Source organism: Dermochelys coriacea, chromosome 19, assembly GCF_009764565.3.
Source record: "Dermochelys coriacea isolate rDerCor1 chromosome 19, rDerCor1.pri.v4, whole genome shotgun sequence".
In the NCBI taxonomy this organism is placed as follows: domain Eukaryota; kingdom Metazoa; phylum Chordata; order Testudines; family Dermochelyidae; genus Dermochelys; species Dermochelys coriacea.
Genome location: NC_050086.2, coordinates 7,013,048 through 7,040,729, shown reverse-complemented (window position 1 = coordinate 7,040,729; position 27,682 = coordinate 7,013,048). Strand labels below are relative to the sequence as shown.

The 27,682-nt window shown below is 42.6% G+C and overlaps 3 protein-coding genes across 6 annotated transcripts in view; 1 reads left to right on the top strand and 2 right to left on the bottom strand.

Moving 5' to 3' along the window:
• ZBTB8OS (zinc finger and BTB domain containing 8 opposite strand) overlaps positions 1 to 27,682 on the top strand; it is a 52,531-nt gene that overhangs the window by 18,508 nt on the left and 6,341 nt on the right. The window contains exon 7 of one of the 2 annotated variants that reach the window (XR_006278220.1): positions 47 to 991. The exons of the other annotated variant lie outside the window; for it this stretch is intronic. The gene's annotated coding sequence lies outside the window, so the exon portion shown is untranslated. Of the gene's footprint in view, positions 1 to 46; positions 992 to 27,682 lie in introns of those variants that run through there. 2 annotated transcript variants of the gene reach the window in all.
• On the bottom strand, positions 754 to 8,236 carry LOC119845385 (zinc finger and BTB domain-containing protein 8A-like). Of its 3 annotated transcripts, XM_038377629.2 has the most exons (4): positions 7,986 to 8,236; positions 5,429 to 6,420; positions 2,981 to 3,150; positions 754 to 1,654 (listed from the first exon to the last, which is right to left on the bottom strand). In XM_038377629.2, the coding sequence occupies exons 2-4, from the start codon at positions 6,387 to 6,389 to the stop codon at positions 1,331 to 1,333; spliced, it is 1,455 nt and encodes a 484-aa protein (XP_038233557.1). In that variant the 5' UTR covers positions 6,390 to 6,420; positions 7,986 to 8,236; the 3' UTR covers positions 754 to 1,330. The 3 variants fall into 3 exon arrangements, with proteins under 3 accessions (XP_038233557.1, XP_043361901.1, XP_038233556.1); XM_043505966.1 differs by lacking the exon at positions 7,986 to 8,236 and having other exon boundaries at positions 795 to 1,654; positions 3,035 to 3,150; positions 5,429 to 6,498; XM_038377628.2 differs by lacking the exon at positions 7,986 to 8,236 and having other exon boundaries at positions 795 to 1,654; positions 5,429 to 6,489.
• Positions 16,669 to 27,682, bottom strand: part of LOC119845373 (zinc finger and BTB domain-containing protein 8A-like) — a 28,817-nt gene continuing 17,803 nt past the window's right edge. Inside the window, 4 exon segments of the mRNA XM_038377600.2 lie at positions 16,669 to 21,145; positions 22,658 to 22,827; positions 26,241 to 26,264; positions 26,267 to 27,214. Coding sequence (XP_038233528.1) covers positions 20,813 to 21,145; positions 22,658 to 22,827; positions 26,241 to 26,264; positions 26,267 to 27,176 — 1,437 coding nt within the window. The 5' untranslated portion in view covers positions 27,177 to 27,214 and the 3' untranslated portion in view covers positions 16,669 to 20,812.

The window sequence follows — 27,682 nt, the reverse complement described above, 5'->3', positions numbered from 1 at the left end:
AGTCTCTAAGGTGCCACAAGTACTCCTTTTCTTTCTACAAAGATAGTTCTTAAGGATTAAAGAGACAGATCCAGGAACAGGGAAAGTTGCCTTTCACACAGCTCAGCAATGTAGATTAGGGGCTCAATTCTCTACTACCATTTGCCTTGTGTAGTCAAATCAAATTATTGAAGTATGATCTGTATTTAAGTTTACAACACTTTTTTAAAATTAGTTAAATTGTATTTTAAATGTATGTTTTAGCCCTCACTTGTCACTTTACTTAATATACTGTGGTTTTTGCTTTGAGTGCCCAATGGCCTTTGGACATCTTATAGACTGAAAACAAAGACTTCCAAATATGCATGAAAGGATTTATGTCACAAATCCAATTGAAAGTAGGACTTGTATTCCTAAATTGTAAGTGCCTAACCAATCCTCTGGCAGTTTAATGCAAGTCCTGAACACTTTAAAAAAAAAAAAAAAAAAAAAAACAACAAAAAAAACCAAAAAAACCCTTTGTAAAGATTGCACTTCTACTATTCTTATTTCAAAGCAACTCTGTTTATAGGTAGTCTAAATTTAAAAACTTCAGTAGTGTGAATCCTGTTGTTTATTTGAGGATGCAAACTCACTCCATCCAAATGTAGCTGTTCTATTCCGTAACCTACTCTATATAGATATTCTTAAATGCTTTTTCTTGTAACTAGTAATGGGTAGCATTTTTTGAGAAAATGCTACTTTAGTAAGCAGACTAGTCAGATTCTAATTAGTTTTTAAAATTTTTATTACAAGTATCAAATGTAAACTTTTCATAAGTGTACATATAGGTTAAATACAGTATTTACAGAAAATATGTATTTTAACTACTGGCTTTAGTAGTTTTTTTCATAGTAACTGATTCAGTAGTTCTTGCTTTGATGCAGCTGGCAGAACATTAAACCTATGAAGAAATGACTTTTAGAACATCTTAAACAACTTTGTTCTAACAAAGGCTTTGAAATAAAGGAAGTAAAATGGTTCATGCTTTCATTTAAACAGGAACTTTGAGGTGGGTCTTTGGCTTACCATAAAATAAGTCATTTTAATAGGTCTCCAGATGTTCAGTTGTTTCTGGCCAATTTTCAGGGATATTTACATTGTAGCAAAAAACGTAGTTGGAAAGAAGTTCCTATGGACACAAAGGGATGTCTGGAACTACGTGCACACTAGATTGTAGGCCTTATTTTGCTCCCATACAGTATTGTTAAAAAGGATCTATTAATGATTAAGTAGATCATAGTCTCTTAATTGGCAAGATGTAGTAAGTCCGTGATGAGATGAGCACTAATAGATTTCACTCCAAATACAACTATCTAAGATTTGATTTCACTTTTTCGTCTGTCTCATCTGTGTTATCATTAACTTGCTGGATGACAAATTTATCAGGTTCATCCTCCATCTCTACATCTGATCTGTGCTCTTCATCCAAGTGCCACCCAGAAATTTTGTCTCCGAGAGAGATAGTAAGAGGATGTTCTGCATTTAAGTCATCACGAATGCTGTCAATATCTGCTTCAGCTAGACATTCATTACATAGTCTGTAGCGCCTTGTTCCTTGTTGAACCACATGTCCTGTTAAGTCGGTGACATGATTCTTACACTTTCTGCAGATTAGTTTGCCAGCTTGATGTATCTATAGAGATTTAAAATAGAAAATCAGCTTTCATCCAAAGAAGGGTTAATAGAATGTTTTCTTTAGTTTTTTTTTTAAGAACATCTACAGTAATATTTTTATAAACTGAGAAATGCATTAGATCATCCTAAAAGTAAATAAAGGGATTATAAACAAGCCTTTGAGCAAGAACCAACAGATCTGCACTGATTTATTAAAGTCTCTATAGTACAAGTACACTGGATCATTAACTATCTTTGATTTTCATCTTGTTTCTTAAAATACTCATACTTTTATTAGTTTTGTATCTGCTTATCAAAAGGGGAAAGCTTTTTTCTTTCCAGACATATTTATGCAAGAAAATGCACACCTAGGACAGGATGCACTGCTTCTGTGGTACAACCATCTTTTTATTTAAACTGGAAACCAAGTTATTAAGGGGGTCCAAGTATTCACATAGGCATTGTGTATCTGTGCACCAAGACAAATAAAGATGGAATACTTAAAGTAATGAAAATGCCACACTATTATTTTAGCACTTCAAACCTGATTTACACTCACATTTTCCAACTCTTAAGTAGATTAAAAGCTAGTTTTTGCTATCTACTTTCAATTTGTGGCTACTTTGTTCTCCACAACTCCATCTCAGTCATTTTGAAGGCAATTTTTCTACACTGTACCCGTTGTGCTTTTTATTATGGCCCTTTCTTTTAAATACTGTTTTAGTGGGGATTTTTTAGAAAATGCTATGTTATCATACAGTTTATTTCTAAATATTATTTTACATGTAAAAGGCATTTGTCTCCACTGAAGAATAAGTCCATAAGTTTTGAGACCACAGTCCTATTTGTGCACATAATAGGTGCAGCACATGCAGCTACAGTTCACATTTCTTTTCATTGTGCCAAAAGACCTCACATGATAATTTTAATGGTAAATTTGATGGTTAGTGTTGTGATGTAGATGCTTGTCCAGTTCCTAAACTGAGACAAGTGAGACCACTAAATTATTTTATACAGGCCACTGAAGAGCAGTAAGATGAGTTTCAGAGTAGCAGCCGTGTTAGTCTGTATTCACAAAAAAGAAAAGGAGTACTTGTGGCACCTTAGAGACTAACAAATTTATTTGAGCATAAGCTTTCGTGAGCTAGAGCTGCATCCGATGAAGTGAGCTGTAGCTCACGAAAGCTTATGCTCAAATAAATTTGTTAGTCTCTAAGGTGCCACAAGTACTCCTTTTCTTTTTAGTAAGATGAATGACTCTCTGGGGCTGGTTTTGGACAACAAACTGCTGTTGCCAACATAATTTCATTTTTCAAGAAAGCCAGTCTTTAGTCAAATGACATACTGTTTGGAAATGGCTACGTAGGTGCTCTAATCTTGTGAATTTTTTCCCACATGCCTCACACGGATAAGGTCGTTCCCCTGTGTGACATCGAAGATGTCGCTTCATGTCTGCTCTCCGTTTCACAGTATGGGTGCAGAAGGGGCACTTGAATTGCATCTTAGGTAGATCATCTGTTACAGAGAAAATCCTATTAGTTAGGTAAACATCAATAGTCTCTTCCCTAGACAGATTTGTTGAAGCAAAGTTAGCTTTTCCTATAATCTGTCACTTAAGAGAGAGAAAAAAACCCAAAACACAACCACAACCCTCCTTCTCTCCTCTCACTGCATAATTTTTCCAACTTAATAAAAAGTCAAATACTTGGTGAACTGATTTAGACAGTGGATTCTGTCCTAGGCAGACTGATCTTAAACTAGGTTATTTACATACATACAGAGGTGCCTTAACATGCATAGATTTTTCAGATGCTTACAGATTGGACTCTTGCTTCAGGTACTGTTTAGAATCCAGATGAATATTTGCTTAATTTGAAATAAAGACATCATTCCAAGACGCAAGGTGCCGTAATGTAAGTTATACAACTAGATCTCAGCAGCATTAAAATAAATTCCACAGAATTTTGCCAGCCACCTAATCCCCATTCCTCAAGAAAGCATATTCTAAGCCTCTCCAAAAATCCTCTTAAACAGAGGTCTTTTGCAGTATATCCAGAAAGTCATCAAATTCAGACTATTTTGGACCAAGGGTGGGGAAGCAAGTTGAGTCTGAGCCCTCACAGAGAATACATTTCTTCTCTTTTATAATGGCGGGGGAGGAAGAGGGTCTAGCTAAAGCACCTTTCATGATCACAGCAGTTGCAGCAGGCATGGAGAGAGAGGCAATCCCTCAGGTAGTAAGTAGGCTGGTACCAGGTAGAGCTGACTGAATTTTTTTCAGATGAGTAGTTTGTCAAAAAATGTAGTTTCAGTCAACCTGAAATTATTCACATATTTGACATGAATTCACCAAATAGTTCCCATGGGTGGGAGGAAAGATAACTATCATAACTTTTACCCCAGTGGCAAGAGCACTCATGAGATGAAGGAGACCCACATTCAATTCCCCCTCTGCCTTATATGGAGAAGGGATCTGCCTGACATTCAAGACAGAAACAGCTAAATGGCTAATGTGGTGCTTCTCACTTGGCATAATGGCAATCCATGCCAATTCAGGAAAAGGCTAAAGCCAAGAATCAAGTCTGGTTCTTACTTGTGATGGTGCACCATGCTACTACTAAAACTATACTAAGCAGTTTTCTAAATTTCCTTTAGGCACAGTTGTGACTCAGATCTAAGCCTGTCAGCAGTCGTACAGCCACAGCAGTTAATATGGATTTTTGGTCATAAGGACCCCATTGTTGTTTTTTAAACCAACTTGTTTTGTTTCCCCTTAAAATCTGTGAATATTTTCAGTATTGTACACATGAATACAGAGAATTCTTCTCTTCCCTCTCCCATTTGGTACTCCTTGTTTTACTAATGTTTAAGACATTTCCTGCAGCGTAACTCATTGAGGAATGCTTCTGAACCTTCAATGGTTTCAGTAGCTTTTGCCGTCAGAATTATTGAAAAGCATAAGTTACTGTGAATTGCAACATTTCTTAAATATATGCAATATGAATATAGACTTCAAATGTTTAATAGTAAATATTTCATTTTGCAAAGTGTGGATCATCAATAATGTGATTATAGCTTAATGCAAATTGCTGTTAATTTATTTGATCACACTGATTGCTTTCTTCTTATACTGTACTTGTTATATTATCTCTACTGTTGATTGCATACGGTAAACCCCCTTGAACCCCATCTTGCAAACACACTTATGCACCTGAACAGTACCACTGAAGTCAATAAGATTACTCATGTGTAAGTATATGAAGGATCTAGGTCTAATAATTTAAAGGCACAAGCTATTACTGTAGCACTTAGTGGTACCCAGGCTGGGGCTCCATTGTGCTATAGGTACATTAGCATGAAAAGCTGCAAGCTCTTTGGGGCAGGAACTCTCTAAATAAACAAGACCAATATAGCAGGGGGGAAGAGGGAAAGGACAGAGAGATGAAGTGACTTACTTGAGGTCACACAGCAGAACAGTGGTAGAACCAGGAATAGAAACTAGGGCTCAGATCCTCAGTCTGGTGTAAACTGTCTCATAGCTCCATTGAAGTCACACCAGCTGCGGATCTATCTCAAGTCTTCTGGCTCAGAGTCTAGATGCCCACCCACTAGACTATATTGCTTCTCTCTCCTTATTCCTTAGGTGTTATACTGAATTAAGGAAGTGTAATGAAGCTTAACGTTTGGGCATATACACCTTTCCCAAGGTTTTGCAGACACCCAGAATCTTTTTCAAGAGAACCCTGAGAAAAGTCTCAAGACAAACATCTTATAAAATTATATCTACTCTTACCTTCATTCCAACCACCCATTACACCTAGAATCGTGGGCATAGAGGTATACAGTTCATCTGCTTTTAAATCCATATACACATGGGAAGTTCTTGAAAGTTCTTGTTCCAGCTGAGCAACAGACCATTTCTTTGGTATCACCTTTGATTCTTGATCACATCGGTACCCAGTATGAGCAGTGTTACTCTCTGTGTCAAACTGAATTTGCTCTTTGGATTGAGAAGTGCAGTTAGTCTCTGAAGCACTGCAACTTTCACTGACCTCATCAGGTTTGTTTGATTTATATTTCAGAAAGTCATGGGGCTGTGACAATCCTAGACGCCTCTGGCGTTTTTTCACTGAGCCAAGCTTTTGGCCTCTTTTGGATAATTGTGTTTCTTGCTGTTGGACATTCATTTGTGAAGATGAGTGGTTGCTGTTATTGGTCCAGGAATTTTCATTCACCATGCCTGCCTTTTGATCTGGAATTAAGTGAGAACGGATGGGGTTGCTTTTAACTTTCCTTCTTGACCTATAAAAAGGTGGGCAGTCAAATCTACTGTTGACCCTTTTGGCTGAGAGAGTGAAGTAGTGATCCTTCTCTTTTTCATTAATCTCCAGTGAGGATTTAATGAATGTCTTGCATACACTAAGAATATCTGTCATCTGCAGATAACTAGCCGCTGACATTATTTCAATCACATTTTGACCAGTGAGAGACAGTTTGCCTGAATATACAAAGTCCAGAATAACTGTGAAGGTGTCAGGAGAAAAGACCTCAAAAGTAGCTGTGGTTGGCTGACTAGTCTCTTTTGAGCTTTGGGAAAGGAGCATTTTGAAATAACCACTACTGGCAAACAGCACATTTCGATGTGCTTTGAAGACTTTCCCCTCAACCAGAATACAGCAGTCACAGAATAAGTCTTGCTTGCGCTGCTCATTTAGTTGCTGAAGGAGATGAAACTGATGGGACGAAATCTCCATTCCAAAAAGAAGGTAAACAGGAAACGTTTCTCTACAATAAAGAATAATTACAATCGTGACATGCTCCATGTAAACCGAAGTTACTGCACAATTTCAAGAACATTTTTCTTTAATAAAGAGACGCAACGACACCGTGTAGTCCCCCACCCCAAGGATCGGCCGGCGTTAGCATAAGGAAGAGAGAAGCGACACTATTTTGATAGATTTCATAGTAGCCGCCGTGTTAGTCTGTATTCGCAAAAAGAAAAGGAGGACTTGCGGCACCTTAGAGACGAACACATTTATTAGAGCATAAACTTTCGTGAGCTACAGCTCACTTCATCGGATGCATTTGGGCAAGGAGCGGCGGCTGTTTAGATTAACACGGGGGTGACTTGGTCGCAGGCTGAAAGGACCTACATGGGGGATACACCTGGCTCTCCCGTCTGGCTGAGGAAGGTGGTAATAAGAGCCAATAGCTGGAAGTTTCAGCGTAGCCGCCATGTTAGTCTGTATTCGCAAAAAGAAAAGGAGGACTTGCGGCACCTTAGAGACTAACAAATTTATTAGAGCATAAGCTTTCGTGAGCTACAGCTCACTTCATCGGATGCATTTGGTGGAAAAATGTTCTCCCCTCTGTTTTTTCCACCAACTGCATCCGATGAAGTGAGCTGTAGCTCACGAAAGCTTATGCTCTAATAAATTTATTAGTCTCTAAGGTGCCGCAAGTCCTCCTTTTCTTATTGTGATAGAGCAGATGAGATGCCTCAGTTGGATGCTCCAGCTCTGTGCATGTATATCCTAAAAACCGAACCAAAACTCACTGAAAAACTTTAAAAGAAAAAGGAGTACGTGTGGCACCTTAGAGACTAACAAATTCCTGTTCTTTTTGCGAATACAGACTAACACGGCTGCTACTCGGAAACCTGAAAAACTTTACAAACCCCGTTACAGATTCAGCAAGGGGAAAGACGGCCCATCCCTTTCACAGATGGGCGGGTTCACGGCCGAGAGAAGCCCAGCGGGCGGCTTTCGCCCCCCTCCAGCCCCGGTCGCTCGCACGGTGGCAGCCTCTGCCCGGCAGGACCAGGACGGCGGAGGGGAGCCGGCGGAGGGGCACAAATCTCGGCGGGCACAGAAACCCCTGCGCCCACACCGCGGCATTGGCGGCGGGCGCTGTCCATCACCCGCCCGCAGGGGCCCTTCGAGCACAGGGAGCCGGGGCCGCCGGACGGCGCGAGACGCCCGCTGGGGGATCGGGGCGGGCGGGCTCCCGAGGCAGGAACCCGCCCCGCTCTCTCGCCCGCCTCAGTTGCCCGTGACCAGGCCACCGCGCCAGGCGGCTCGGGACGGGGGCGCTCCAAGCTCCGCGGTCAGCAGCCTCCCTTCGCGCGGCTCCGCCCGGGACCTGCCGCCCCTGCCCGCTCCCCCCGCCTTTCCCGGCCCCTCACAGCAGCGCCCGGGCCGCCACATGGCGCCCGCCTCGGTCTCCCTGCGCGCGCGGCTCGGCTCGGCTCGGCTCGGCTCGGCTGCGGGGAGCGCCCGCCTCAGGGCCCCAGCCCGCCTCCGGTCCGCCGCGGCCGGGCCCGGGGCCCTTTCAGCGCAGCCGCCACTTACCGGCTGGGTTCCGCGGGCGGCGGCCGCCGAGCCGGAGGCGGGATCCCCGCACCCGCGGGCCGGGCTCTTCGCCGCTTCCGTGCGAGCGGCGGGTCCCGCCGCCCCAAACCGCGGAAGCCCGAACGCGAGAGAAACAAAAGGGGTTTTGCTGACGTGGGCGCCGGACAGAGACGCCCGGGGGCTGGGGGCACAATGAAAGGGGCGACGCTCCGATGGCGGCAGGCACCAGCCCAGCGGCTTCCTCTCGCCTTGCCCTGCGCGCTTTTCCCGCCCCCGCCCCCGCCCCCGGCAGCCCGTTCCGCCGGTTCCCGCCATAAGTGGAGCGCGGTCGTTGTTCAACGAGGTGAAAATGTCAAATATCCAGGGTTTCTTGGGTGGGGAGAGTGTACGTGTCACATACGAAAAGAACAGGAGGACTTGTGGCACCTTAGAGACTAAGACATTTATTTGAGCCTAAGCTTTCGTGAGCTGCAGCTCCCTTCATCGGATGCATTTGGTGGAAAAAAAAAAGGGGGGGGTTCTTTTTTTGTTTTGTTTTTCCACCAAATGCATCCGATGAAGTGCGCTGTAGCTCACGAAAGCTTATGCTCTAATAAATTTGTTAGTCTCTAAGGTGCCACAAGTCCTCCTTTTTCTTTTTGTGGATACAGACTAACAGGGCTGCTACTCTGAAACCTGTCATAGGTGCATAATAAAAGACAGTGCTAGTTTGATTTTAGGTATTTCTTTTCTTTGAAAAAACAATACTGGAAACACTTCTTAGACAAGTAACATGGTATAAAAACCTCTGCTTATTAGCATAACAATTAGTTCTGATTTTGCTTTTGCCTAGCATAAGTATGGACAATTGACATGCATGCACTGTATAAAATAATGGCCCAAAAATTCTTAGTGGAAATACACGGAGGGGAGAGATTATATTGAAGCACAGTTTAGTAGATGAGATTTGGAAGTTTCAGGTTCCCAGCTGTACACTTCTTGCTAGAATTATAAAAAGGTCACTTTCATTCTGTCCATAATTTAGTTTAGCAAATGGGTATTCAGATCATGCATCCCTTCTTTTGTAGTGTTCCCGCAGTAGTAGTAGTGTTCTGCCCATCTTCCTTGATCATTCCTGAGATATTCTATATCAATTGAGAAATTGACAGCTGATTCCCTTTTTAATAAAAAGAAAAGGAGTACTTGTGGCACCTTAGAGACTAACAAATTTATTAGAGCATAAGCTTTCGTGAGCTACAGCTCACTTCATCGGATGCATCCCTTTTTAATGCTTCATCTCAGCTGGAATCCCTATAATCTATGTTATAGTTAGTTTGAAAAGTATTTAAGTACTGTACTGACAACTGTTTTTTAGATAATGTGTTTATAAACACTGAAAGACACAAAATAAACTATCTGGGCACTCAATGTATAATTTAAATTTCTTTTTAAATGGTCAGAAATCACACATCTGCCTCCTACTGTATGTAGAACAAAATCATGCAATGTGTTAGTGTTGTCTGACCCCCATAGTCCACTGAAGCCAAATGGTTTTAGTTACCTTATTTTGTTGTACCCTAATTTAGTCTTCAAACCCCACAGCCCACCTTAACTTCTCTGATGCTTACTTGTGGCCTTGTCTGGATTCGGAGAAAAGGGTACTCCCCTCCCCCCCCCCCCCGCATTAAGTTAGCTTAATGGAGCAAGTTTAAATCAATTGAAAACCCCACTTAATACCAACACAGATACAGTCAAACACCTTTAGTTTGATTTTTGCAGGTCACGTTATAGCCTAAATATTAAAACCTATATTCAAATTATGCTGAAAGGTGTTTATGGCTACTTGTGTTGGAGTCTTGAGTCTGTAGACCATCTCGGACCTCCTTGAAGCCTATGGGTGTGCCAAGCATTTTCAAGCTCAAAAGGAGGGGCAATCAAGCCCCTTTATATAATAAGAATAGCTACAAGGTTTGGGGCTACTGCCCCAGGTATCACGTCACATGGCAGGTCAAGGCTAACTTGTATAGAGTGCTAACCCTGGTTGCAAATGCAGGATCTAGGTGAGGATATGAGCTACAGGTAGTGTGTGTTGGAGACAAAAAGCCAGATGGGACAAGGAGTTGCAAATATGACCCTGAAAGGAAGCAGAGGGACATGGTTTCTTGGGGACAGTAATCACGGGAGTGGCAGAGTGGGGATTTCTGAAAAAAGAAACTGCCTGCTGTTGTTTGTTACTGTGTTCAGGGAAACAAGACATTATGTACTTTTTTTGCAAAACAATATTACACTAAGACTTGTATCTGACTCATATCACCGATTTCTGATCCTAAAACAACTCTGCAAATCCCTGAATTTTGGCTAACTGCTCAGTGCAAAGGGAAAACAGTATTAAGTGGGGTTTTCAATAGAGTTAAGATAGCTTGATTGAGGAAAAAGGTGCTTTTTCTCCTAGTCTTGAAAAGGCCTCTCTTTCAATGAACTTATATAGCAGGTATAATATAATACATTGTAGAAGAGAAGGAATAATAATATGCAGCTTTGGGGCAACTGATGCATTCAAAATAACTTTGCTGAACACTCCTCTTATCCTTAGTAAGCAAGGAATTCAGCATATCACTATATTCAGTTAGTGTCCGGTTTTTGTTTTGTTTTTTGTAACTCATCTTTAAAAGTCAATTTAAGTAAGTTACCCTTTGTGGAACTATTAATCTGATTGGAATTGAAGGATGTTAGTTACATAACAATTCCTGAAAACACTTTAAAACACTCTGTTGAAAGGTTGTACAAGTCCAAAGTATGTTCATTACTTAGAATGATGACAGTTTCTTGTTAAGAAAAATCAAGAACAAACATCTCTTCTGAGGCGAGGTGGAAAAAAAACATTATTATGAAGACTATACTCTGCATTTGCTTTCTAACTTATTTTGTTAGAAGTGTCCTGGAAACAATGAAGCTGAGATCTGCATACTAGAAGATCTTCAGATGTTGAGACTGTTACAGATTTAACATCTAGCCTGCTTGTGAACCATAGCTACTGTACAGATAGTTCAAATAGCATGATCCTACTCAGTGCATACTGCAAGATGCTCCAAATTAGTACTCCTGTGTGACCATGATTGCGATTATGCCAAGAAAGGAGAGAGAGATGTGGAGAAAGAGGGAGACAGAGGAAAATAGGAATTAGCATACTGAATCTAACCAGTAGATAATCCGTCTAGTCACTCAAAGTGAGCAGCATCACCAAATGCTTCAGGAGGATGGAGTAAAACCCTGTAGTGAACAATTATGAAATAAATTGCTCAAACCTGAAGCTTCTTCCCAACTAATCATTTAGCATTTGGGGCATGCCCTTAAACATGGTGTGTGTGTCTAGCCTTTAATAAAAAGTGATGGGTATATAGAGGACAATGGGATGTGTGTGAGAAAACAATAGGTTTGTAGTCCTACCAGTGGTATCTACCAATTTTTTCCACTGAGAATTATGTGGAAAATGTCCATTAACCCACTAAATCACCATTCATTGCATTGATTTCTATACTTCTCACTCTAAGTAGGATACACTTTTAAGAAGTCAGAGGGAGGCTCACTGTCTCTCGTTCCTCTTGTGGTTGGTGGTCATTTTCCCCAGTCTTTTCTTCAAATTCTAGGGCATGGACAAGTGATCTGGCTGCTGAGATAGGAAAGACAGAATTTTAGTGACAGATTTGGCTATGGACTGTATGTGCAGGGAGAAAATGAAAAAAATATATTAAAGGTGACCTGGAGATTGCAGATTAGGTGACAGGAAGAATGGAGGTGTTGCTCAGGAATGGAGATGGGGGGTGGTGGAAAAAAAGGTTTATAATTCAGTTTTGGCAACGAAGTTTGAAAGGAGTGCAGGCCGCCTACAATGAAATGCCAGTGAGTGATGAGAGATTGAACAGAGGAAGGGGAGTCTATTTCTCCACACTAGAACTGAGAGCAATCACCATACAGAAGAATAGATGAGGTCTCCCAATGACAAAGTATAGGGGAAAAAGAAGAGGGGGCTCAGGACAATACCATGGTGGTCCTCCCTAGAGGGCAGTAGAGGGAAGGGAAGAGAATCTGCTGAAACAGATGCTGAAGGATTGGTCAAAAAAAAGTAGGAAAAAAACCAGGGGAGGATGGTATTATGAAAACCAGTGGAGGATAGAATGTCCATGAGAAGGGAGCGATTAACAGTATCAAAAGGGAGTGGAAAAGATCAAGTCAAAACAAGATGGAATACTGGCATGGAGAATTGCTCAGGAAGAGGTCAATGGAGACTTTGGTGAAAGCAGCTTGAGTGAAGAGGACAGAAACCCAATTAGAGTGGGTGTAGGAGTTAGTGGCAGTCTCCTAGTAACATACTAGACACAGCTGATCCTGACAGGGGCTGCCTGATAGATAGAACTTCTTGACTGATGGAGGGGCAGACTTGCTTTCGTAGCAAGTGTCCACATGCTAAACTGCTTGTTCTACTCTTGCCTCTGCCCACCCCACCTCAGCCCTGCTGCGTGGTCTTGTTGGACTTCATTGTAGAACAACCTCGCTCCCAAGGTTACACGGTCATCCTGGTTGCAGTTGATCTCTTCATTAAGATGGCACACTATTTCTTTTCACTCTCTCCACCGCTGAGGAAACAGCCTCCCTTTTCCTAAACCATGTTTTTCATCTCCACAGATTGCCAACTAGAATGGTGTCTGATCAGGGCCCACAATTCACTTGCCAGTTCTGGGGCAAACTCTAAACTCCTGGAATTAAACTCTTCATCTGCTTAGCCTACCACCTGCAGACCAACAGGCAGATGGAGCAGGTAATATCAAATCTTCGAGCAATACTGTCGATACTTCCTTAACTACCGCCAAGAAGACTGGGTCACTTTCCTGATATATGCCAAATTTGCTTACAGTAACTCGATCCTTACCTCTATTGTTTAATTCAGTGACAGAGCTCACTGGCTGCTCAATTCATTCCCTGCCTGCAGCTATGGTTGGTCATGCTTTCTGTGCCTGCTCCTGCCTCACCTGCTCTTGTGCCCAGTTCAGCTCCTACCCTTCTTCATCCTGGACACCCGTGATTCTGATCCCTGGCTTCGCTTCCTGACCAAGTCTCCAGCTCACCCATTGGTTCAGGCATTTGGCTTCTGATCCCTGCTTCTGACCCTCTGCTCTCAATTCTGCACCCATATGTCCCATGGCCCCAATTCTTGACTCCAGCTCAGCTTTGCTCTAAACTCCAAACTAGCTTCCCCCCATGGCTCTGACTATTAAGCCCATGGCCCAGTTGTGTCCTTGACAGTTTAAGAAGCCCAAGAGAGAAAGACCAAAGACTGGGCTTGGCTGTGAGGCTGAACTCCATTAGAGCCTCTCTCTTCCTGACAGAGGTAATGGACACCTTGCAGATGTTGCAGACCAAGATCACGTTTTCGATGACCTGAATTGCCCCTGCACTTCTGAGAGCGTGCTTCAGAACCTATGCCAGGTGAATAGGCCTGTCACCAGGCTTGCTGTGGAATTCTGGCTCTTAGTGGCCAATGCTAGATGGAAGACAGCATTCCACACTTAATATGGACATTTTGAGTATTTAGATATGCCATTTGGGCTGAGTAACGCTCTGGCCACATTTCAGCATTTTGTAAATAAATTTTTCTGGGACATGCTGGTTTGATTTGTTCTCTATTTAGATGATACTCTTCTCTTCAAAAACCAGAAGGTACATGAGCAACATGTTTGCCTTGTCAAATTCACATTTTTTCAGTTTTTCATTCTGGTGAAGTCGGACAAGGACACTAACAAGTTCTTCAGTTACATAATTTCTCCAGGGGGCCTAACAGTGGACCCATGGAAAATGTCTGCCATCACTAGGTGGAATGCCCCAAAAGGATGTCAAGGAGGTTTAGCAATTTTTGTTGGCACTTCATGAAAGGCTTCTCCCAGCTAGCATCAATGATAACTGCGCTCCTCCAAAAACGATTTTGTTTTGTCTAGTTGGCAGAGATATGATCAGCTAAATAAAGGTTTCACTTCAGCTCCTGTTCTTGTGCGTTCAGACTCCGCCAAACCTTTTACTGTGGAAACAGATACTCAAACTTCACAATCAGGGCTGTACTTTTGGAAAATGAAGGCCCCCATAACCAACTCCATCCTTGTGTATATTATTCCTACAAACTAACCACTGCTGAGAAGACTATGGTATCTGGAACCAGGAGCTGCTCGCAATCAAAAGAGCATTCGAAGAATGGAGACATCTTTTGGAGGGGGGTTGGTACCCAGTCCAGGTCCTTACTGACTCAAATAACTTAGAATATCTTTGAATGGCTCATAATCCTAATCAATGGCAGATCCATTGGCCACTTTTCTTTACCAGGTTTGGATTTCATCATTACCTACCACCCTGGGTCACAAAATGGGAAAGCAGATGCCCTTTCCCGCACTGACAACTGAACTGAACACTGCTTCCCGAGCCACTGTGCTACAATCAGCTAATTTTGTGGAACCACAGCCCAGGATTTGCTGTCCCTTATTCAGACTACTCCCAAAAGACCAGCAAGTGGCCAAAATCTGTCAGAGGCGGGATACCTCCGACACCCTGCTCAACTCGGATTTCCATTTGCTCAATGGTCTACTGTATCATGAGAAGTGCTTTTACATTCCAGAATGTCAACCCAGACTTGAAGTGTTGAGAATTTGCCAGGGTATACCAGTGACTGACCATTTTGGCCTCCATAAAACTCAGAATTTGGTGGTACAAAGTTTCTGATGGCCAGGGGTGAGTAGTGATGTGGTCGAGGGGGAGAAAAAAAGAAATGGAAAAAAAAAATCAGCTCTTGCAACCTGTGCTTTCGTAGCAAGTGTCCACATGCTAAACTGCTTGTTCTACTCTTGCCTCTGCCCACCCCACCTCAGCCCTGCTGCGTGGTCTTGTTGGACTTCATTGTAGAACAACCTCGCTCCCAAGGTTACACGGTCATCCTGGTTGCAGTTGATCTCTTCATTAAGATGGCACACTATTTCTTTTCACTCTCTCCACCGCTGAGGAAACAGCCTCCCTTTTCCTAAACCATGTTTTTCATCTCCACAGATTGCCAACTAGAATGGTGTCTGATCAGGGCCCACAATTCACTTGCCAGTTCTGGGGCAAACTCTAAACTCCTGGAATTAAACTCTTCATCTGCTTAGCCTACCACCTGCAGACCAACAGGCAGATGGAGCAGGTAATATCAAATCTTCGAGCAATACTGTCGATACTTCCTTAACTACCGCCAAGAAGACTGGGTCACTTTCCTGATATATGCCAAATTTGCTTACAGTAACTCGATCCTTACCTCCATCAAACACAGTTGATTTTATACCCATTAGTTATCTCCCTTGTCTCAATCTAGTCACTCCTGCAGACTCTCAAGTTCCCGCTGCAACAGATCTCATTATTCACTTTCACCAAGTTCTCCAGGAACTTACAAAGCATCTGGAAGCTGCCAAGGAAACATATAAGCATCATACTAACCAAAGCCACCAAGTTGCACCAACACTTACTGTGGGGGAATAAAGTCTGTCTGCTAAAAATCTCTGATCCTCCCACCCATATGCCAAATTAGACGGTCAATACATGGGTCCATTCAAGATTACTGAACAAATCAGCTGGGTAGTATGCCGAAGCCAGCTGCCCAAATCCCTGAAAGTCCATGCAGTTTTTCACATGACCCCCTGAAACCTTACACAGAAAATCCTTTCCCTGGCTGCTCCACTCCATTATCCTCTCCCATGAAGGTTCAGGGTTAGGCTGAATACAAAGTCTGAGAAATCCTGGAGTCTAAGCAAATCCAAGATTGACTTTACTACCTGGTGGAGTGGGAGGATTATGGCCACAAAGAACAATCTTGGGAATGTTCATGCTCTGGAGCTCATACTCCTGGTGAAAGGCAAGAAGCCAGAAAGACCAGGCCCTTGGATGGGGGAAGTACTGTCAAGGAGCCAGTTGCAGCAGGGACAGTCTCCTAACAACACACTGGACACAGCTGATCCTAACAGGCTACCTAATTGATGGAGGGGTAGAGCTAATTACTATTTAACACAGCAATACCCAGACCTTGCTGACTGCTCAGCGCATTCCCTAACTGCAACTGCGCTTGATCCTGCTTCCTGGGCCTGCTCCTGTCCCTGCCCTTGACAAGTCTGGGTCTGCTTCCTGACCAAGTCTCCGGCTCACCCATTGGATCTGACATTTGGCTTCTGGCTGTGCCCCTCACCTCTGCTCTTGTCTCTGCCCCTACATGTCCCGTGGCCCTGAATCTTGACTCCAACTTGGCTCCATTCTAACCTCCAGGCCTGGGTACTCCCATAGCCCTGACCATTAGGCATGACCGCCCATATCCCAGTCATGTCATTGACAGGAGAGGAAGTCAATGCAACAATTGTGAACAGCCTTCTCAAGATGTTTAGAAGTGCAGGGAGTCAGCTGACTTATCTGTAGTCTGGCAGAGTACCAAGAAGGGAGTATTACAATCAGTTGATTTTGCCAGATAGGACTGTTCAATAGAAAAAGTAACCTATGAAGCCAGCAGGATATCAGCCCCATTTCCATTAAAATTTGCTCAGCCAGGCTGTAGTTTTTTTTCTGGGCATAAGGAGAGGGGGCTTCTGGAGAAGAATTGTATGACATTACTACCCAACATGCAGAGAAAAGGTTTACATGAGAGGAGATGTTTAAAAAATTAGGACCATTTACATTTAGAAAAGGAACAGAGGGAACATGATAAAGTATGTAAAATGATGAATGATGAATGTCAGGCACTTCTGTTTACCCTGTTTTGCAGTACAAAAATACGTGAACAATAAATCAAATTAAAAAAGGCAAGTATAAAACATACTTTAAAATACAAAACATGTTTACCTGTTGAAATCACTGCCTCAAGATAGTCTCATAGCTTAATAAAATTTTCAAAATGGATTAGACATGACAAATAAGAACATCTGGGTACATTATCTTGGATAAATGTATAAAACTGTAGAAACCCTTGTGCGTCAGGACACAGCCAGTCACTAACTGCCTAGTGCTAGGAAGAAATTTCCCTCATGTGAGCAGGTTGTTCCAGACCTGCCTATTACAGGGGTTTTGTACCTTCTTTTGAAGCATCTGCTATTGACCACTCCTGGAGATGGATAAATGTCCATCTAATCAAATATCCTGACTCACACCAGTATGTCTATGCTCTAAAAAGAAAAACCCCACATACCCAATCGACCAGTGGTTTTCAAACGTTTTTTCTGGAGACTCAGTTGAAGAAAAGTGTTGATGCCCCTGACCCAACTGAGCAGGGGAGGAGGGGCTCGAGGTATGGGGGAGGCTCAGGGTTGGGATGCAGGGGTGAGTGGTTCAGGGTGTTGGAGGGGGCTCTGGGCCAATGTTGGGGTGCAGGGGGGCTGAGTTTGGGGGGCTCAGGGCTGGGGTATGGGTGTCCGGGGGGATCAGGGTTCAGACTCTAGGGTGGGGCTGGGGATGACGGGTTTGGGGTGCAGGAAGGGGCTCCAGGTTTGGGGGGGCTCAGGGCTGGGGATTGGGATTACCTCAGGTGGCTTCTGGTCAGCGACAGTGCTAAGGCAGGCTTCCTGCCTGTCCTGGCACTGCGGACCACACTGCACCTCAGAAGCGGCCAGCAGCAGGCCCGGCTCCTAGGCAGAGGCGCACAAGCGGCTGTGTGGCTCTCGCCCACAGGCACCCCCCAACCCCCAGGTTCCATTGCCCAGGCTGGTGTTCAGGGCAGGGGCAGCGCGCAGAGACCCATGGCCCCCCTGCCTATGAGCCGGAGCTGCTGCTGGCTGCTTCCGTGGCACAGCGCACTGTCAGAACAGGTAGGGACTTTTAACAGCCCGGTCGGCAGCGCTGACCAGAGCCACCGCATCCCAGTACTAGGTCGTGACCCGCAGTTTGAAAACCATTGCAATAGGCTATACACTAGATGTCATCGTCAGCAGATGTAGCCCAGGTTATGGGCGTGTCCCTAAAGCCCTCTCCCCATCACTTACTGTGATCGCTCAATATTCTGGCACAGTGGAATTTATTACTACCTGGAATTTATTGTGGCTGACTACTGATTGAACAGGAGTTTTCCCTCTTACCTGTAAATCAGGTTTCTGTTAGCAAACTACTAAATGAACTGCTCTCTGAAGCCATTCAGTCTCTCTATACACATTCCTTTGTTAGGTCTGAAAGTTAGTTCAGGTTGGTCATGGAATATTTTACAAAGTTTTAATTGAAGTGTATTAGGAGTTCTGACAGAAACGGAAGAAATCTGCTTGGATTTCTTGCCTCTGCCAGCCACTACAGGAATTTTGTCAAAGTGGAAAACTTCAAGAGTTTTCTGTGCAGTTTCAGAGCAAACCCATTGTGCAAATTTCTGCATGAAAAGGAACATAAAACAAATTTAGACAGGTGATAGCAGGAGAAAATCTGGAATAATTGTAATTAAAATTGGCTATAGGAGCCTATAAGCAATCTCCTTTCACTTCCCTGTTTTATCAGAGCCCACCTCTGGTCATCCCATTCTGCCATATGAAAAAGAATGGACAAGACTTTCTTCTTGAGGCAATTAACACTGTTTCTGAGGCAGACAAAGGAAAAGAGGGTATTCCTCTCCCTAGAAGATGAGCATGCTACTTCTGGACTGCTCTCAACCTCTGCCAGTGTAGAAATTTAGGACCCAGACTATGATCTCCAGGAAGGCATTGCCCAGGTTTTCATTTAACATTCCTGCTAGGTATCAATATCCCAAAAAGAAAATGCTGCTCTCTCAGGTAATGCAGATATTAAATTAAGATTATGCATCTTTAAAAAGCACTACTTGAAATCCACTTATGTAAAGATGTAAATGGGTAGAGAGGTTACAATAGTACACTTTTGTAATGTTGCTGTAGTTAATCTAGACGTCAGGCAAGCATGCTTATTGATATAGTGCAAAGAGATAAAACCTGCAATTTACTATCAGAGAAAAATTCAGACAAGCAAGGATTTATGGAAAACAGAAATTTAGGGCATAATCCTGCACCCATTGAAATAAATGATAACACCAGTAATTTCCATGAGGGCAGGATGAAGCTTTTAATAATTATGTCCAATTATCTTTAAATTATCCAATTACAGATTATTTCTGTTCAAGATGAGATTGTAGAAAAGCACACTAGTAGCATGCATGTGTTTGTTTCCTGTTTGCAGTGCTGGTTAACTCAATATATCAGAGAGTAAAAGTGGCTTATTTTGTCTCAGCAGCATTCTCTGGTCGGCACCAATCACCTCTTGTATTCTAATTGTAGACAAAGTAACAAATTGTATGTATATTTTCAGTGTATATTGTTCACTGAGAAAGCTTAGAAGAAGATTACAAGGTCCTCTTGGTGACTGAATGACATCGGGAACATTAAGTATGTGGACCCTTTTACCTTTAACTCACCAGTTCAAATTGAGTACAGATCACTATGGACCAAAATATTCAGTGGCTTAGAGTAAAATTAGTTGGCATTAGTTCAGTTTCTAATTACCAGGTGTACAGGTTAGTTAGCTGTGACACCATTGTTGAGAATGTAATGAGGGGACAAGGAAGGAACTAGCATGAAGGCTAAAACAACCCTTTTCACCCTTGAAGGTGTTTACAGTAGTTTTGGGAAGCTTGAACTGCCATTGGTAGTGTTGTACTTGTTCTTATAACTAAGAAATCTCAGTCATGGTGGGTGAGGTAATATATTTTATATTATAATAAATTTCTGTTGGTGAGAGCGACAAGATTTCGAGCAACACAGAGTTCTTCTTCAGGTCAGAGCTCTGTGTTGCTCGAAAGCTTGTCTCTCTCACCAACATAAGTTGGTCCAATAAAAGTATTATTTCACCCACCTTGTCTCTCTAAATATCCTGGGACTGACACAGCTACAGCTACACTACATACAATTCTCAGTCATGTCAGTCTGGCACTTTTGAGAAGTACAAAAATTCATTATTTTAAAAAATTGCTTTCCTTCAGTAGTTAAAAGACTGAGTGGATTTTGATGGGAAGAACGAGTATTCCAGATTTTCAGAGTGAAGAAGACATTTAGCGATATCAATGAATGATTTCTCTCAGACATCACTTGATCTGTGATGCATTGACTAGAAGTTATATCCATTAGTTTATTTTCTGGGAAAAAGTTTTCCTGAATGAATGGTCTGCTACTGTTTTTTTCTTATTAGAAGTTTTACAAAAAAGTGCTTTTCCAGATATGTGCTATCACATCTAAAACATTTTATATACAATATTTCTGAAAGTTTTTCCTGGCTTCTCTAAACTTGATATCAAGAAGTTATTAAATTCCATGGAAGGGCACCCTCATTTCTGGATTTTAAAGAAGATTTTGTTTATGTTCTATACTGGGCTACCCTGTTATACTTAGCTGTCACCAGGTGATACTGGATATAAACTCCGCTCCCCTCCACCCCCCGCCGCCTATAAAAGTTTTAAAATAGGGTAATTTACAGTGAAATGTGAAATTTTAAAGTGTTTTTTACTCCTCCCCACAATGAAAAAGGTTTGAGAAGGGACTCACTGTCTGCTATAAAGTTATCGTAGTAGTTCAGTTTCATTGTTCATCCATTATTCCATCGCAAGATGGATTCTTTCTAATGAAGCAAAATATTGATACTTGGAGTAACAAAATTCTAAATGGACTCAATGGCATGTCCATAAATGCATGCAAGTTTAGACAAGTTCATAAGAAGCCAATATAGTAGGTCTTTGTATATTAACAACAGGTTGGGGGCTAATGGTCAAGACACTGGAAGTCAAAGTAAGAGGGGATATTTACTAATTCTCAGTTCACTCACTACTACCTAATATTTGGCTTTACTTCCTGTTCTTCTGCTTCATCTTCACTATCATCAACCTGTTGGATGACCAAGTCAGTAGACCCATCTTCTACAATCTCCACATCCGATCTGTTGTCTTCACTGTAGTGCCACCTGGAATCTTTATCCCCTTCTTGTGGAAATTCAAGCTGTGGTTCAGCCTCCAAGTCAATGCGGATGCTGTCTATGCCGGCTTCAGCCAGACACTCATTACAGAGTCTGTAACGTCTTGTCCCTTCTTGGACCACTTGCCCTGTCAGCTCAGTCACATGGCGCTTACACTTTCTGCAGATTGGCTTACAGGCCTGATGAATCTGTGAAAATTGAAATGGATAAAAGCTGGTATTTTCCTCCATAAGAGTAGGATAGCCAAACAAGTTCTGTGTTCTTGTTTTGTGAAGAAGCAGTCAGACATCATTTGACAACTTTGTGCTTCACAGGTTTATAAAAAAAATTAATTTAGGCTGCTTTAAACAAACCTACTGAGTAGCCCAAAAGGAGATTCACAGGGGAGCTGAAAACCCTATGTTGTGATCTCAACACTACAGAGCACTTGCCTTTTTTGAAAAGTTCTGTCTCAGTTTAAAGTTTATAATTCTGTCCTCAAGGACAGGCCTGGTTGAGAAATTAAACTGTTAATGTTAAGAATCCAGGCAGCACAGAAAAATTCTAACCACCCCCAGTGAACTGAGTTCTGGCTTTATTATTGCCCGAACCCCTCCTGCTCCCCCACCCCCCCAACTCCCTGCCCTAAGCCCCCTGTCTGTACCTTGCACCCCTCCTGCACCCCAACCCCCTGCCATGAGCTCACTGCTGAACCCCATACCCCAACCCCCTGCTCTGAGCCCCCGCCACACCCCTGTGCACCCCAACCTCCTGCCGAGCCCCCTGCCGCACCCCTCCTGTACCCCAACCTGCTGCCCTGAGCTCCCTCCTATACCCCACACCCTCCTGCACCGCAACCGCCTTCCATGAGCCCCCTCATACACTCCGCACCCCTCCTCTGCCCCAATCCCTTGCCCTGAGCCCATTCCTGCACACCACACCCCTCCTACAACCTGCACTCCCTCCCACACCCCAACCCCCTGCCCTGCATACAATTTTCCCACCCAGATGTGGCCCTCGGCCCAAAAAGTTTGCCCACCCCCTGCTCTAGGTCCTCCATCCATCCTGCCAGATCTCTTCTCAAATATTACAGCTTATTTCCCCCAGTACCACCAGTTTTACCTTATCCCTGAACTTATTTTTAAAAAACAATTAAATAGGGATTAAAGGAACAAAGCCAAAATTTTAAAAAGAGCTACACTTGTGTGCAAGTCTACCTATTACTGTACTAACACTTAAGAAAAATTCTGTATTTTCAGTTTTACTTTTTGTATAGTCAAATTGGTTAGTCAGTTTGTTTCCTCATTTATAGGAGTCTTTCACAGAGCAACAGGGAAGAGGGAGAAGTGATTTTTAAGACAAAAATGGATAGGGGTAGGCGTAGTGCCAAAAACTACTTTCAGTTCCTTTTGAGCAACATTCACCCATCTCCAAAGGGCTCACACAAGGCCTATACCCTATTTGGAGGTCTTAAATTGTACATAGCCCTTTTGCAGGCCCTTTAAACAAGGATGAAATTCATCTCTTTTCAAAAGGATTAAATTTCAAGTTGACATGTTTTTAAACCACTAGAGTGCCGTTTAAAAAAAAAAAAATGGCATAATCATGCCAAGCAGATTGAGTAACTTAAAATAACATGCATCCATACTACATTATACTCCAAGACATACACTTGTACATGCATTAAATGAAACCATGCAGTCTTTGTCTAAAATACATACTGTTCGAAAATGGCTACTTAGGTGGTCTAGCCTGCTAAATCTTTTTCCACATGCCTCACATGGATAAGGTCGTTCTCCAGTATGGCAACGAAGGTGGCGCTTTAGGTCTGCTTTTCGCTTCACCACATGGGTGCAGAATGGGCACTTGAATCTCATCCTGGGCAGATCATCTGTTACAAAACAATCCTATTAAAAATCTGAAAAAAATCGTAACAGGTCTAATAATATGACAAATTCTAAAAGATACTTCTTCTAATTTATAAGTTATGTTGACTATGAAAAGCAGTGCATTAACATCACAAATCTTTCAAAGTCAACCCTTCAGTTCCACAGGATGTCATCGTTTTTTCATGTTAAATATGTAGCAGTGGAAAAAAAGAAAAGGACTTGACAATTGGCTATATTACAATGGATAAGAATAAAAATAAAGGATATTGACCAAACTTGCAGGATAAAACTAGGGAGCCACTGAAGGGTTAGTGTTTATAAGCCAGCCTGGACAAACATTTTGATTATAGTAACAATGGAGTTTGATAAGATAGCTATTTCAGCCATTCAAAATTAACTACCTTTGTAATGTTTCAGAGTAGCAGCCGTGTTAGTCTGTATTCGCAAAAAGAAAAGCAGTACTTGTGGCACCTTAGAGACTAACGAATTTATTAGAGCATAAGCTTTCATGAGCTACAGCTCACTTCATCGGATGCATCCGATGAAGTGAGCTGTAGCTCACGAAAGCTTATGCTCTAATAAATTTATTATTCTCTAAGGTGCCACAAGTACTGCTTTACCTTTGTAATGTTAGCGTCTGAAAGATTAGCATTTCTACTAATTATACTGACAGGTTTCAGAGTAGCAGCCGTGTTAGTCTGTATTCGCAAAAAAGAAAAGGAGTACTTGTGGCACCTTAGAGACTAACAAATTTATCGGATGCAAGTTCTCCTTTTCTTTTTACTACTTATATTGTACAGCTCCACTGCCAGCAGATCAAGGCAGAAGAACTGAGGCGTAAATAGACAAAGTTCATGCCTCAAAAATAAAATAACTTGAAATGCCTTAGCAATAATTAACAAAATATGTCAGGGAATTAATTCCCGCCCCCAATTTTTAGGTTAACAGTGGCAAACAACTACATAGCACTTTCATAATGTTTTTCACCAAGGAATAAGCATTATTATCCACATTTTAGAGATAAACAGCTTTAGGCCCCAATCCTTAAAAAAAAAAAAGGAAACCAAAACACACACAACCCTTTTTTAATACTTACAGTTAATTAAGCATGTGGATAGTCCTATTGACTTCAGTATTTACAGGACTGGGACCTAAACGGTTTGCCTAAGATCATACAGCAAGTCAGCAGTACCGCTGGAAATAGAACACAGGTATCTTTTCTCCTATTCCTATGCCCTTCCACCACATTATAAAGTTGTCATCACCATGACCTTCCTCTCTTCCTCCACAGGCTCTTTTAAAAAAACAAACAAACAAAAAAAAAAACAAACGCATGATGGCCATAGGGGGAGTGTTCCTTGACTTGTGATGTGCAATTAACAGTAAAGTAGTTTAGCAGGGAATCTTGTTCGTCAATTGGCATAGATCTTGCTGGGCATGAGTAAACTTGCATATAGCTTGATTTGAGTGCAAGGCTAAACTGTAAACAAGGGTGTGACAAGCTATGTGCTGGAGATGGTATTTTTGGGCTAGATAAGTGGGAACATGCTGAACTGATAAGCTTGAAATGTAAATCAGGTGAGGACATAAGTGATTGGTCTTTACACAATCTGCAACATGATTGGTCCTTACTCGATTCGTACAATGTGTAAACCAATTAGATTCAAGAAGCATAAATGTTAGTAGCTAGGAAACCATGTACTGCGCGATATGCTGTAGAATTGTGGTATAATCCTGTACCTAAAACCCCTGCATCTGGGCCTGGCTAGCGTGGGCATAGAGCTGTTACATCCTAAAAAAGTAACTTGAGTGACCAGCTAGAGTCAGACCGGGTTTTTGGCTTCCAGAAAACTGGATGAAGTTTTCTTCTAGAATTGGATGAGTTGTTCTGGATAAGTCAAGTGGAAGAGGTCTTGGACGGAATCCCAACATCTTTGCTCCTCAGATTCATGCAACAGAGCAGAAGTAGAAGCCAGTGCCTTCCCAGAATGTGAAACAAGATAAAATAAACCGCATTCTGACACCCTTCACCTTCCACAGGAATCTTTGGTTGGTAAATCTTAAGACATCATATATCTGATCTCTAGTGTTTTGTTGCCTACCATTTAAAACTTGAGTTTTTTAAAGATATGTATTCTCTGGAAGACTTTGCCTGTATTGCCAGTAGTTAGCAGAACATTACAATACAATTAGTAATGCACAATAATTATGACCAAAGGAAGAGGTGATAAAGCAAAAACTCATGAGAGAGTCCAATTATTTCAGTATAATTTCAAAAGATGTTTTGGGAACATGGACGTATGAGAAGTTTTAATCAACAGAAATAAATTAAAAAAAAAAAATCACAAAGTTTGAGACCTGAAGAGGCTGGCCTGATTTAGCTGCCAGTCTCTGCCAAAATTCTAATACTTCTATAAGAACTTAAGACTTTGACCCTACATACCTTTCCTAGGAAAAAAACAACCCCACGTTGGTTCCAGCTAGAACTAGTAGTCTCTTGTGATATTCTCTCTACTAAAAAGAGAATTTTGGCTAAAATCAACTACTGAGAGTATGGTTTCAGAGTAGCAGCCGTGTTAGTCTGTATTTGCAAAAAGAAAAGGAGTACCGCTCACTTCATCGGATAAACAGCTCATAGGTCATGAGTTGGAACTGTGTGTACACCTTACGGTGCTCCACTTTAACTGTAAAACCTCAGGAAAGAAATACTTAGGAATCATTGTGGACAGCTCAGCAATGCTGCATACTGAGCAGAAGTCAATGGTAAAGCAACAAGTATTAGAATGTAAAAGGACTGGATTGAAAAAAAATGTAAAAAGATAATACTGTCAGATGGTACACTTGCACTAGGAAATATTGTGTTCAGTTCTGGTCACCATATCTCAAAAAAGATATAGCAAAAATAAAGGGAATATAAGTCAATGGAGCTACAAATTTACTCTAGCTGAGAACCTATCCCAAGGTCCCTAATAGTTTGTTGCATACCTTTGATACACGGCTTTTGTTTCTGTGTCTACCTAAGGGCATAGGGGTTAATGCAACAGAATTACAGTGGGAGAGGAAAAAAATGAGAGCTCTAATTCTGTGAAACTCACCCCATTTTGGAATCCTTCCAAAGCTTGAGAAACCAATTCAAAGGTTAGTGACTTAAAGTAGAAAGATACTGTAGGTAGCCGTAACAGAGTTGTACCACTTAGGGAATGTTACTTTCCAATCTTTGTTTTTTTTAGGCAATGCAGCTGAATGTATTCCCTCCCCCCTGCCTTTTGGGTACAGTCACACATACTTCCCATTGATAGAGCTGGTGATATAATAGAGTGTTATATAAATTGTCCATTGTAACTTTCATACAGTAAAGATTCAACAACATTTTTGAAAGAAACTGAGGGGAGATGTACAAATGACCAACTCTTACCTTCAGCCCAGCTCCCCATTACACTAAAATTGAGGGCATGTTGCCATATTGCTCATCTGCTTTGAAGACTTTGACTGCTAGAAGAATGGGTGATTCATGCTCTTGCTGTGACACAGCCAAGCTCCTTGGCATCACATCGGACCCCTGACCATATTGGTACCCAGCATGGGCAGAGTCAATTTCTGCGTCAATTTGGACTTCCTCCTCAGATTGAGAAATGTGGCTAGTAGGGTCTGAGGATCGGTCTTCAAGCTTGCTTGATTTATAATGGGGAATGTCAGAGGATTGTTGCAATCCTAAATGTCTAGTTTTTTTAATGGATTCCTGCCTTTGGTCATGTTTGGCCAGCTGCTGCTGCGAATTTCTTTGAGAAGTTGGATAGTAGCTGAAATTGCTCCAAGCATTTCCACTCATCACACAAGTCCCTTGATCAGGATTTAAGTGAGAATGAGGGGGACTGTTTTCTGTTCTCCAGTCAGCACCATACAAGCATGAGCGTTCCACACCATTGGAATTTACATCTTTGTCTGACAGGCTGAAATATCTATCCTTCTCCTTCTCACTGATGTCCAGTGATGACTTAATGAAGGTCTTACAAACACTAATAACATCAGTCATCTGAAGATAGCTAGCAGCCGACATGACCTCAATGACATTCTGGCCAGTGAGAGAGAGTTTGCCAGAATACACAAAATCCAGAATAACTGTAAATGTGTCAGGAGAAAATGCCTGGAAGGTAGCTGTCGTTGGCTGACTTGTCTCCTTTGAGCCCTGGGAAAGGAGCATTTTGAAATAACCACTACTGGCAAACAGCACATTTCGATGTGCTTTGAAAACCTTCCCCTCAACCAGAATACAGCAGTCACAGAATAAATCTTGCTTGCGCTGCTCATTTAGTTGCTGCAGGAGATGAAACTGATGGGAAGAAATCTCCATTCCAAAAAAAAAAAAAGGGGGTAACAGGAAGCGTTGCTCTACAATAAAGAAGAATTACAGTCCTGACATGCTCCACGTAAACCGGAGTTGCTGAACCCAATTCTACAAGCGGCTGACTTTCGGAAGTGCAGCACGCACCCCGACCATTCCTTCTTTTCCCAAAGGAACAGCCCGCATGAGCCCAGGGAGGAGAGGAGCAAAGGCAGCACCACGACGGTCACCTCCTCTGCACGGAGGGGACCCGAGCCGCCGCCGCCAGAGCGGCACAAACTCGCCCTGGGCACCGAAGCCGCCGGGCCGGGCTGCCGCGCCGTGCCATTGGCGGAGGGCGCCGTCACTCACCCGCGCGGCCAGTCCGAATTGGTCCTTCAGCCATCGGGAGTCAGGGACGCCCGACGGCGCGAGACGCGCCCGCCAAGCGAAGCGGGGCAGCAGCGAGTGGAGACCGCAGTGCCCTGGGCCGCGGCCGCCCCGCCTTCCCCGGGGCCGAGGCGCACCGTGCCCCA